Source organism: Gobius niger (assembly GCF_951799975.1).
Source record: "Gobius niger genome assembly, chromosome: 10".
NCBI classification, from domain to species: domain Eukaryota; kingdom Metazoa; phylum Chordata; class Actinopteri; order Gobiiformes; family Gobiidae; genus Gobius; species Gobius niger.
Window position 1 is genome coordinate 23,092,167 of NC_136861.1, and position 12,939 is coordinate 23,105,105.

General features: G+C 39.4%; 2 protein-coding genes across 3 annotated transcripts in view; one reads left to right on the forward strand and one right to left on the reverse strand.

Annotated features, from left to right (window-relative positions):
- The window catches only part of prkcab (protein kinase C, alpha, b), a 102,506-nt gene extending 98,480 nt beyond the window's left edge, over positions 1-4,026 (reverse strand). Inside the window, 2 exon segments of the mRNA XM_079563940.1 lie at positions 3,612-3,643; positions 3,733-4,026. Coding sequence (XP_079420066.1) covers positions 3,612-3,643; positions 3,733-3,899 — 199 coding nt within the window. The 5' untranslated portion in view covers positions 3,900-4,026.
- A 1,022-nt stretch (positions 4,027-5,048) lies between these two features.
- Positions 5,049-12,939, forward strand: part of cep112 (centrosomal protein 112) — a gene marked incomplete at its 5' end in the record, with an annotated part of 92,733 nt that continues 84,842 nt past the window's right edge. Inside the window, 6 exons of one of the 2 annotated variants that reach the window (XM_079563936.1) lie at positions 5,049-5,449; positions 5,560-5,750; positions 5,857-5,993; positions 7,982-8,066; positions 8,943-9,011; positions 12,576-12,623. In XM_079563936.1, coding sequence (XP_079420062.1) covers positions 5,350-5,449; positions 5,560-5,750; positions 5,857-5,993; positions 7,982-8,066; positions 8,943-9,011; positions 12,576-12,623 — 630 coding nt within the window. The remainder of the gene's footprint in view (positions 5,450-5,559; positions 5,751-5,856; positions 5,994-7,981; positions 8,067-8,942; positions 9,012-12,575; positions 12,624-12,939) is intronic. The other variant, XM_079563937.1, reaches the window with a different exon arrangement.

The following is a 12,939-nucleotide window of genomic DNA, read 5'->3' on the forward strand; positions in this document are numbered from 1 at the left end:
TGGAAAATAATTAGCTCACATTCAGATTTGTCATATTTCTATATTTTAGCTTCTCATTGCCGCTTTCTTTTTCATTAACAGATATCAAAAAAAAAAAGTGAAGCTTTGACGCTTCTAAATAAATGGGGAACTGAAATAGTTTGGTGTATGTTGCACGTGGGGCTGCTCTCCTGTGCTACACACACCTGTTTAGTCTGCAGGGACCTTTCCGAACCGCTCTCTCACTTCAGCTTTTTCAAACTCACAAATGAGAACTTTTCCTCTCCCAATAAAATCATATCAAGTCTCACTGTCACTTTCTTTTTCATCAATAAATGTCAATATGATGATAAAGTTGTTTGGTGCGTGTTGTTCGTGGGACTGCTCTCTGGTGTAAGACACACCTGTTTAGTGCAGCGTCGATGCAGACTCACTGAGCGGTCCGTTTCAGACAGAACTCCTCTGACCTGCTGTGAAGTAACTGATTGGTCAGACATTTCCCTCTTTGGGAACGTGCATTTCGAGTGTTAGGCTCACTGACAAGACAATTTGGACACTGGGTTTGGCTTAGATCTCGGATGCACCCTTAGTGTTTAGGAAAAGGAAGAGGAAAGCGGTTTGGGAAAGGGCCCGTGTCTAGCGTTCCACTAACATGCCCAGTAGGCTAATCTTTCAGGAATCCCTGATCAAGATCTTGAGCTATTCTGAAGGATATGTCAAATGCCAAGGTCAAAGGCCCTTGAGGATAATAATTTTGCATATATAAAGTTTAAGTTACTTAACAATATTTGTCCTTCTTTTCATCTAATTAAAAATTATCTAAAAAAAATAAGTCTTCCTTGCCTGTCTGTAACACAGGCCTTCATCCGTTGAGTTGACAGTCTCTCCTTTCACTGCTACAGTATTAAATGTCACACAAGGGTTGCTGGTTGAGACGGTGTTGGTTTCAGGACACACGGCATGTTAGGGAGGCAACGGGAACACATTAATAATAATAGTTAGTTCTATAAAAAAAATAGAACTGATATGAAAAAAATAATCTGGTTTTAACAAGCAGCTCAACACGCCTGTTTGTAACCATTTACTAAATTGCGTGAGTAAACAACAGATGTGGGTAGAGTTAGAGTAGCTAAAATATTTACTCAAATATTTACTTAGGGAGTAAAAAGTGGGGAGTAAAAATAATAAGAGTAAAAGAGTACCTGGGGAAAATGCTATTTGAGTAATGTGAGTACTGACTAACAGAATGTAAAAGTCGGAATTTACGACTAGTAGTGATGATTAGTAATAAATAAAAAAATACAAATAAAATAAATAACATGACATGATGAAAATCCTTGTATTTCCATAGGAAATGCCAGATAAATATACAAAAGCATATTTTTCTGAAGAATAACGTGCATGAAAAACAAACTACATCTATTTTATTTGTCACATATTTTGCCACTCAAAGACTTACATCTGTGGAACAAGTATCTATTTTGTTTTACTCAAGTAAGAGTACAGATACTTCATTATAATAGTACTCAAGTAGAAGTAAAAAGTACCATAGGGTAAAACTACTCTAAGAAGTACAATTACTTCAAAACGTAACTCGAGTACATGTACTTCTTAGCTACTCACCTCTGGTAAACAACAACAGCACTTGTTCCCTCTATGTTTGGACTGCATAGCTGAACATGGTGCAGAGCCACACCTGTGAGTGCTTTAGTCTCTGATGGTCTCAGCTGCAGCCGATCACACAAGCCCAGAGAGAGACGGCGGCTGAAACACAGGCACTGGGCAGGTGGTGTATATCGGATACAGCATGGCTCCTCTTGGACTCTTTTTGCAGTATGTGCATTTTTTTCCTTCATTTTTAGATGAACTTTCAAATGATAAATGAATGAAATAGAATAAGGCCTTTAGGCACAACAGATGGCTGTTGTTCAGAGCTTAATTTGATCCACTGTTTAGGGGAACGCATTCCTTCACCATTTAGTTTTTCAGGGTAAAGGATCTGGGAGATATTTTGGAGAATCCAGCAATGAGTTGATGTTATTTTTTGTTCAACAATGGAGAATTCATGTCCTATACGTCTGTTAAAACCCTAAAAATTAATTGCAAACGGTGATAACTTTGTTTCCTTTTGAGTTTATTTTTAATGCACTTTACATGTTTCCCTGAACCTTAAGTGCGGTTCTGTTATGTACAGAAATCAGTAAAAAGTCTGAATGGATTTGATGGATATGTAATTGCATTAAACTTCATTTGGCCATTCAAAATACTGCCATACAAAACGGTGTAATGGTTATATCTACAAATCAGGCTCCAGCTTTCTTAGAGTGTAGATCACAAAAATAATTGTAATGTTTATTGCTTTACCTAGAATAGGGAATTAATAGCATCTGAAGTTCACACTTCAACATGAATTGATTAAATATTCCTGTCACTCACTCTGAGCAGGACAGATCAATCAATAGGAGTGAATGTGAAAAATTGTATTTGAGCATTGAGCTGCATTAAACAGAAGCACTGAACCACCCTGTGACAATCACTCCAGCTTCCAAACAAGAAGATTGTCACAGGAATCGGATCACTATTTGGTATTCAGAGTCATATTGCCCAGCCTTACAGTTTGGTTTGGTTTCTGCAGGGCTTCTTTGATCAGTTTTTTGCTGCTTGCAAGCAACATAGGACAAGGAACTAGCAGTAAGTAGCAAATGTGGTTTACATTCTTTTAATAGTGAGTAATTGACTGCAAACTTTCCACAGAGCTTGTATATCGGCATAAAGAAGAATCTGTGAACCTTGACACCCACAGTGACTTTCCAGAATTGGATGAGGATGTGCCTGAATTGTTCGAGGATGATCCCCTTGAATCTAACCCAACGTTTGAGTCTCCAGAGTCATCTCACCTGCATCCTCCAAATGAAGATCGGTTCCATTTCAGTGTTTCACCAGATCGGAATTTACAAAGACCAATCACTGTAAAGCCTTCAGTGCCTCACGGACACGATGGGCGCACAATGTTTTGGTTTATGCCTCAGTATTCGTATCGCTACAACAGGAAATTCCCACAGAGGGCCACATATGCATCACATAACCGTTTGTATTGGCCACCGACTGTCCGGAAATATCATTATGGTCCTCAGGCAAATGGATTTAGACAAGAAGTTGCAAGAAACCCTTATTTTTACGAGGGGAACTACTTTGGCCAACTTCAAAATTATGGTGGTGCTTCAAATGGACAAGATAATTATGTGCAACAAAGACCCCCAACAGGTTCTACAGCAAACACCCATAGCCAAAGGTTCCACAGCAACAATGCCCACAGACTACATGCTGACCAGATGCTTTCTCCTTCAAGAGGATCAGACACCAGCAGTCAGACCAATTCACAGAGAGGAAAGTGGGAAATTCCTAGATATGTTATTCAGCCAAGATGTAATTACTTTGCTTGCTTGCTTGCCAGATGTTTGACTTGCAGAATAATTCCACAAACATGTTGTCTTAAGTAACTTTTAAAAAGTGTAAAACGTGGAAATTAAAATGGTAACATTTCAGAAACTTGCAAATGTTGTGTGTTCTTCGCAAACACAAGTATTGTAGGCATAGCATATGCACTTTTCCTTAAACGTGAACTTCCTTACCTTGACATTGAAATCCTTGTTTCCCAAATCCCCTGCAAAAAAAAGTACAAAACCGAAGTAAGTTGAGAAGGTTAAATGATGCTCTTGCACAAAACAAAAGCACTGTTGAAGGTTCACTTACCATATGAAATCTGTACAGTGGCTGCAAAACGTCGGCTGTTTGAAAAATCTGGCAGTAAATTTGTGGTTCTTTACTTCATGGACATTTTTCTGCCGCAAAGCACCTTTACGCGCGAACCTGTTCCCAACACTAGCAGAGTCATTGTAATGTAAAAGATGGTCGGCCATAATAGGGAAACCAAAAAAAAAAGTACACAAGTTGATGATATCCGTGTGATTTGAGGTATCCTCGCGCCTCGGCTCGTGGAGGAAGATGCTGCTGCTGACAGACTGCACACCTCCCCTTGTGCCTGGCCCTCGCTGAGCGCTTCTTTTTCATTCACTGTGACGTCACTTGAGGTTACGATGCTGCGCCGTGTTGTGGAATAAGTTCACAGTTAAACGGAATAATTGTACAATCCGAAAGTCGTATGGCTCCATCAAAACGCGAGTGTGTTTTAGTCCGCCAGGGATAAACCTGACGTTTTGGGTGAATTGCTGCGAAAAGGCTCTTGAACACAACTTCTCAGCAGCCGGTGTGTGGAGAACATTTTGGAACCAAGCAAAGAGCTCCTCTTTGTGGTCAACATGGTGCATTACAATACATGGTAGAAAACTGTTTTTTTTTGTAACCCAATCTTGAACCGAGCACGTTTTCTCCAGTTTGGCTTTACCCAAATCTAAAAGCTTCGTGGGGAAAAAGTGCTGAAAATGAGCCGAGAACAAGGATGAAAACGTGCAACACAAAAGAGACGACAAGGCAACGAAAATGTGACGATAAAGCAATAAAGTGACAAAGAAGTGACAAAAAAAGCGACGAATATGCAACAAATAAAGCAAACGAGCAACAAAAGACGAGTAGGCTAACAGATAATGAGAAGAAATGTCAAAAAGGTTGCGACAACAACGCAAGGAAAAAGATCCGTTCAGAAGTAACACGAGGTAAACTTTTAGATTTGGGTAAAGCTGAACTGGAGAAAATGCACTTGGTTCAGACAGGGGATAAGAGGTTAATTCTATATCTGCAAAACTTGATGTCATAACATCGCAACAAACTATCATTTTAAGTGACTTATAAACGAAGTGCCCTTGCAGACATGTGGTCTTGTCAATCCAAATAGAAAAGTCACACAATAGTATACGAGTGGTTCTACATAGATACATATTTTAGAAGGGTCAGCTGGACCAACACCTGTATGGAGGGGAAAGTTAAATCAGGCGAAAATGCCCTGCGCTTGTGTGGTAACTATGACAACAGCAGACGCTGTCGGCGTCCTTACGGAAAACGGATATGGCGTAGTGAGTTGTATCCAAAGTTTTGAACATTTTTTAGCGGCGAAATCACAAGAGGTACTGGCTTTAATGCGATTCGCGGTATAACGTAGCATGCATCTACTTTACTGTATAACCACAGTCTAGTGAGGGAGAAAGTTAAAAGTGTGCAAATTGGATCTGTTTCATTAAAAAAAGACTTGAGCTAACGTTACCCGTTGCGTTAGCCTCTGTGCTATTCGTAGCAACACCGCTATGCTATGATGTGTATGCATAAATTTACGATTCAGTGGCTATCATGACACACAATACAAATTCAGTTTTGTTAAGTTCTTGTTTGATTGATTGTACTATCTCATAAATAACAATGAGCAATCACGAGGACTCGTGGGAACGGCTGGATACAGAGTTTGACCACTGTTTACTGGACATGAAGCCCTATGTGCTCAAACACCCTGACAAGAAAGGTAAATTGGTGCTAGTCCGTACATTTTGATTTAGATTGTATTCTTAATCTGTGGGATTATTAGAGTCAACTAAGAGGTTTGATAACGTTTCTCATATTTGTGGACCACAGAGCGTCAGCGTTGTGCCATTTGGATCAAAAAACTTTGTGACCCAGGTGCATGTGGTTCTGGTCTGTTGGGTCGGAAGAACAGAAATGTCTACGCACGTTTGCTACTTCAGATGCTCAGACGGGGTGTCCTGGACGGACCCTTCTCCCACAAACCAGAACATGGCACCCTCAAAACACTGCCCACTTACATGGTAATAAAATCAACGAACACCGGTGTATATTTGTTTATCTGCAATTGTAATTTGATGTTTGGAAGTAGAAGAGTGATTCTACTTTATCTGGTTGTGTTTGTTTTAGTCCATTTACTTTGATGAGCCAGTGAGTGTCAAAAGTCAAACTGGTCTGCCAGACTGGGTGACTGGAGAGCTCGGAGCCTTTGGTGATGACAGCTGGCATATACATCTGGATGACGGCTCTCAGACTCCCCGCCACAGGTATTGTTATTTGTATGTAAGTTCGTGGCTAATCTATTGTGTATGATTTAACAGCTTTAACACAGAGGGGCACTCTTAAGGTGTTTTTTGTTAATTAACAAGGAAAACATCAAAATCAGACACAGACCGCCATATTTACTTGCACGGCCCTGTGTGAATAGAAAAAGTGAAAGCTATTGCTTAGGCCTTGCATCAGTCTGTTTGAACAATCCATTCACTTCAAAAAAGATGTGCTTCAAGATGATATAGGAAAAAGAGGAACCTCTGTTGAAATCATGTTTTCTAATAACCACAGTTTTAGCATGTGCCTCCATGGGATCACATGAACACTCCAATACAATGCATTTTTATGATGAGACAAATTTCAGTTTCAAAGATTATAAAGTTTCATGTCAACCTTTGATAATTCTAATAATACATTTTATTTGTTTGGTGCCTTTCTAAGCACTCAAGGTCGCCGACATCAAGGAAATGTATTAAAAGTACAATGCCGAACATTAATTCAATAATGATAATGTTGTGACGTTAAATCATGACATCATAGTATATAATTAAAAGATGCATACATCTTTATCCAGTAGAGGGTGGGCGCTTAGTACTGTTAAGAGTGCATGTGTTTTGGATTATAGGAAAGATAAAAGAAGCTTAGATTACACACTATAATCTTGATAGAGAAAATTAGCCAGCGCTTTTATGTGTCCCTCATTTAGATAAGATCAAATGATGGGAACTTATCTGAGGGGCCTTCCTGTGATGTGGCAGCTTGTGATCTCACTCGATCAAAAGATGATCAGATTTAATTTTGGTTTCATGGACAATATTACATTTGTTCTAATGTCCAAGGGTTTGTTCTGGTTATTCTGTCTTCCACCACAAGATAGTGCCATATAGCTGTTGCAAGTAGAGGGGACATGTGAGAATGAGTTATGTAGAATAGTTTTACAGAATCCTGAAGCAGTTCCTGATTTAAACTGTGATCTAACGAGTAATCTAGTTAATACAGATACAAATTATTGTCTTGTTACTTATCGCTAACATTATTTTTTTTTTCACAAAATTAATTCAATATTTAAATACAGCGCTCTATATAATGTAATGTTTATCTTTTGCATCACATTTCTTAAGATGCTCAAAGTCATTTATGGCACTGTTGCGTGCAGACTGATCTGGGGTCAAGGATTGTTTATTCCCAAGATCAGACAACCTTCCTGAGGGCGCCTCAGGCTCAGGTCTGGCCCAATAGCTCTACACCTGGAGGTCAGACTGGAGCAAGGGTGCCGGGCTTCTTTAATCAGCCAAACTGCTCCTTTTGAGAGTACAGTTCTCATTTCTGCTGTTTGTGTGTGTGTGGGTGGCTGGTTCTGGCCTGACTTCCCCCTTTGCTTTGATCTCTGGGCCTCAGACTCCAGACACATCTGATTCAATTATCCTCATCCACCTGTTGACTTTAGAGGCCAACGATTGCAAAGCTTGGCCCCCAAATAGAAGTTCCATGGCTGCATGTACATGTGCAGGGCAGGTGTGTGCAATGTGCATGTGTGTAGTAGTCTCTTTGGAGAATAAGCACCTACAATGTTGTGCAGTGTTGGCACATTTTTAAATGTTTGGAATAATGTTCTTTGTGTTGCTTATCTCGGTACTAAATTATATCCACACCCCTAATATTGTGTATCATACTGTAGCATTATGAGCAATAACAGTGAATACAGTATGATGTTTTAATTAGACAAGGCTAATATTTTTCTTCCCTTTTGCCCTACATCTTCTCAGCTTTTCTAACATCTTCATTCATTTAGCATTAGCAGGTCATCATTTCCCAAGTGGCTGCTCTTAATGAGAATGCTAGTTCAGTCATTGCACTATGAGTATGTTGGGGGTAGTTGCAGAAAGACTAAGAATAATATTAAGTATATTATTGCATCCAAGAATCCATATCACTGTTTTTTTGCTACCACAAGTGACATGTGCATATTGTTTATCTTCTGCAGGAGAAGGCTTTACGATGACAAGAGTCTGTCCCAACCTGTGGCCTCTAGTCCTCTGAAACAACCAACTAAAAATTGTGCAGGAATGGTGAGATACATCCCCCTTCAGATTTCCCAAAAAGTTACTAATCTCATTTTTTGTTCCCCCTTGCAAACAAGATGTTGCATCTCAAGGGGATCCATTTGTAAATAGAAATTTAACAAGCTTTAAACGCTGTGTTGATTATTGCACATGCAGAACTTGAGCTGAGCCATAAGCAGTATCAGATTCTTTGAACTTATCACGTTTTACATAAGGGTCAGTTCTTTGTGTGATAAGGAGCGGTACGTGCTACTTTGAACAGTGTGCGACCAGCATGCTTGACATTTCTAGATATAGAACATTCTTTCAGTTTGTGTGAGTCAGGCTCTGTGACAAATATTGTTGTACAGTTGTTGTGTAATGACAAATAAAGCACCTTAACCATAACTTGAATTCTTTACTGTATAATGCAAAATGCCATTCTGATTTAAACTGGTTAAACCAAATGAGCAGCAAAATTTAAGAATTAAGAAACTTAATTAAACAGAACCACAATATCACCAATATCACTTCCATCACTGTGATCTATTTCTTTAATCATTACTTGTAGAAAGTGGTCTTGAGAGAATTAAGTGTTGTAATTTTATATTAAATAGGCACAAGGATGTGTTTGTTTTATGGAATTGCTAATCTGGACTGGAGTGGTGTATGTCACAAGGATTGGTGAGAAAAAGGGTTGAAACTGTTTGGAAAGGTACACATTACACACTTGGGTTGGTATATGACATATTAAAAAAAATACACCTTTGTTTTTGGCCAAGGGAAGAATTAAACTGTCAAACTGATATCACCACTTTTCTCATCAAAAAGGAAAGCAAATCTTCTGACTTTTCTTGTTGGTTTGTGAATTTCTATATACCTGTATGTCTGTGATCTTGTCAGGTGGATGTGGCGGATGTGTCCTCAACTGACAATGACCTGGAGGCTCGTCTCAACAGCTGGAACCTGGGGGTGAGTCCAGGAGCATGCCTCCAGCCTCACAGTCGCATGTCGGCAGCAACATGCCACAGCTTCTTTCATATGGATAAATTCAGTCTCTGAGTGAAGTGGCTCTATCCTTTTTTACACTACTCACCCTCCCAACATTAAGGAGTAAAGCAAAACCTTATAATGTTTGTAATTAACCCCTGTATGGCCCATCACTGGCTTTACTTTCGTTGACTACTACTCGTATTAGGATTATAGTCATTCTGTCTGATAAGATCATTGTAGAGCGGATGATCTCAAGATCTCAGATCACACCTGAGATAAAGACATCCTAATAGAGAATAGCGCAATCTCTTGGTGGTCTGAAGAACATGGGCAGATGTGAACCACTGCCTCCTTTGCAGTGGTCTTATAATCCGATGCGGCACTCAAAATTCTGCTTTATTAGAACTAGCCAGAGTCGAGCCGGATCATTGGGTGTAACACCAATCAATGACACTCGATATGACTAACTCTGATTTAAATCACAAATGCAATATACAGTATCATGCAAAAAAGCTCTCTTTTGGTGCTTGCAATGAACGAAGAGTAGTTTATTCATGTACTCAATGTATTCATGTATTCAATATTTGGATTTAATCCTCAGTTCAAATTGCTATTAAGCTCTTTCTTTGTAGCAGCTTGTGTATTTTACATATTTTCAATTGGCGAATCAGCAAATAATTTAATATCGATTGCAGACTTCTGTATCAGGCACTACATGCAATAATAATCTTGCCAAATGTCACACTATATTTTATCTTGACTTGTGACTTAGAACAATACTGAGCTGTTGTGTAACAACGGTGTTGTACCTTTTTTGTTGTTGTGGTACTCGTGACTTCAAGAACTCGCTATCCTCGTGACTCATTTAACCATCACACAGACTTGCAACAGTTAATTTGTAGTTTTTTGTAGCTTTAATTTTTCCATTAATGGAGAGCTTGAAGAGACAAAGACTAATATAGACTAAAACTAGCTTTAAGTAACTCTTTAAAGAATTAACAAAAAAAAAATCTTGGCTGACATTTTAATCCAACACTAGTTCTTGGACTTTTATAGTCCCTGTGTTTGCTTAGAATATCCGTTTGAAGGATAGTTTTTTTTTTCTGTGTTTAGATTTGTGGACCACTGTGGACCGTCTTTGTCTAGTACCGTAATGCAGTCTACAACCGTATATTCCCCTTGCCCCTTTCTTTGTCCAGCCTTCTGCTTTTCTTTTGCCTGTATTGCCCAGGTAATCTCAGGTGCCTATCAGCAGACGTGTAGCGGCACACAGCCCTTCTCTCCTCAGTCTTCTGTTGAGACGCTGATAAGGCGCACTGCTTGGCAACTCTCTCTGCAGCCTGCACCTGATGTTCCTTCTCCCACCAAAATACACAAAACAAGCTTACACAAGGTTTTTTTTTGGAGATACTCATTCAAATGATCTTGTGAAATTTTGAAGAATCCATATTGGTTTATTCAGAAACATTTAAACCTATTAACTTTGTCACTGTAAGGGGATTGAAAGTGGTCCCTTCCAAAGCAACATCTGGGGCAGCATGTGTTTGTATTTTACATGTATCTCTAATGGGAGGTGTGCGTAATACCAGTGATCTGTAGCATTTAGTCTCTTGCCAGTTGCGGAAGAAAGGAAGAAAAACAAACTTCACTTCTCTGTATGTTACAGATTTTGATTGCCACATGGCCCACAGTTGTTGTGCTGACGGCTCACAGTAAAACCATAGTAGTCATCAATCACAGGCCCACTTTGTGTTTATGTGACACAAGTTGTACACCTTGTATGTGTTTTTTTTTTTTTTTTTTTTTTTTTTTTACAGTGGACAGTGTCAAGGGGGGGGCACGTGTTTCAGGTGCATTTCCAGAGTCCATGTTCATCTCCAATTTCATGCTCTTGTTTGTTTTGCACTGTGCATCACCGCATTTCCACACTGTTAAAACATCCAGCGTCTTTTTCTAGCAAAAGACTGAGAAGGAACAAACGTTGCAGAGTCTTCAAAAGCACAGAGGAGGCGTCACAAGAGGAGCTACAGGAAACAAAAAAAGGGATAAACGAGGAGATGGTGAAAGACTGCGGATTGAGCTGTGCAGGAGGAGGAGGAAGGAGGAGGTGAAGCTGACCAGTGCAGGACACCACGCTCTGAGACGGGGACAAGCCCAGGAGGCGGTGCACCGTTTCAGATGATCAGAGGAGACAGAGGGCAGCTACAGTTTCTCCGTCCTCCAAGGTCATGCGGGTCAGGTTGACGAACAGTGGAGTGCAGCTCAGGACTGACACCTGAACACTTTTTTCGTTGTACGCTTGTACAATGACAATAAAACACTTACTTACTTACTTACTTACTTAAATAAATAGGGATGCAGGCTTGTTTTCTGTGTTGTATTTCTTTTAAGTCCATGTTCAAATGTATTATTTTTTTTTTAAATAGCAAACAACTTAGATGTTAAATGTTGAAGCAGCTTGCCGTATCAGCCGCACTGTTATGAAGAGTTTGGGGCATTTCTAAAGTGATCATTGTATTTAACTTGGCTAAATTACATATTTTGATATGGTCTGGTTTACATAGAATTAAATTAAATGACAATTTGCTTCGTGCTGTCATTCCTCACAGATGATGTTGTTGATGCTTGCGTCTATAAGGATTCTGTAGCCAAAATGATAGCACAGAAACTCGATTGTGTTGAGGATTTTCAGCATCCCATTTTTCTTTTCTTTTTTTCCCTTTTTTTTAGTTTGTGACACGTTTTTTTCCCTGTGTCACGCTGGCTTAGCTGTGAGCCTTGGCTCTTCTTTCATCTGCCTCACCTGTCACCACTCTTCCCCCAAGCAGGACACTGTGACTTCTACACATGTACAGTAGCAGTAACTATATTAGTCCCTCGCGCTGGGGTTCTTTCAGGTCCTCCTCTCATCTCCCATTCATTTTGGATTAGCTTGCGTGGGTTGTGCCACTTCACTACATTTAATCTGCCTTTCCTTTGTGCTGAATAGGTCCCACATCACCCTCCTGCCTTACTCTTTTTATTTCCCCTCCTGCTCTTCCACTTCATCCTCATGTTGGGAAGAGATTAGCCGCACATCTGTTTACTGGGTGTCATTGCTGTCATCTCCAAAGTCAACTCTATAGCTTTGAACGGCTGCGATCTTGGCGCTAGTTAGCAGCCCCTCCTGACAGCCTTAGTGCATGAGCTAGAGGAATGCTGCGAGTTACGAGTTCACTACAATGTAATGGGGTCAAAATTTATGTCAGATAATGAGTTGGGAGCTGTATGCTTTTCTTTGAGTAGTTTATGTGTAAAAGAACAATAACCACTTCAGTCTTTGTCTCTACTTAGTAGTAACAGGAGTAAGGACAGCTTACAGAATGGTAGTCTGCTCACCACAACAGAAGTACAGACGAAAATAACAGGCCACGCACAAATTCTTGTAGTGGTTCAATGTTTATTTTTTGAATGGAAGAGACAAGCTACAATGCAAAGCTTGGATTTTGTTCTCTACATTGGCAAAGTCTTATCATTTAAACATTATACATTTTTTTCTTACAGATTGAAAACCCCAGATACTTGCGAGAGAAGCCTATTACCTTGTCCCCCGTAAGTTGTCCCTTAACTAAAATCTGTTATGCGTCGCCTTTTGACTCCAAAAAATGATATATTCAATTATTCATAATTATTTGTTTTACTCATGTATACTGTTGTTACTATAGACTACATGAGGAAAACAAACAATTATGAATAATTTTGTTTGTGTTTATGGTTTTAAATCTTTCAAAATGTACTCTAATCCAAATGTAATAATGGATGAAAAATCACTTTTTCCTTAATCAAATCTAAATCTGTCCAAGAGAGAGTTCTCTTGTTTGTCATTGTTTGTGGTATCTAAATAATCTAACACTTGGTTACAATTTTA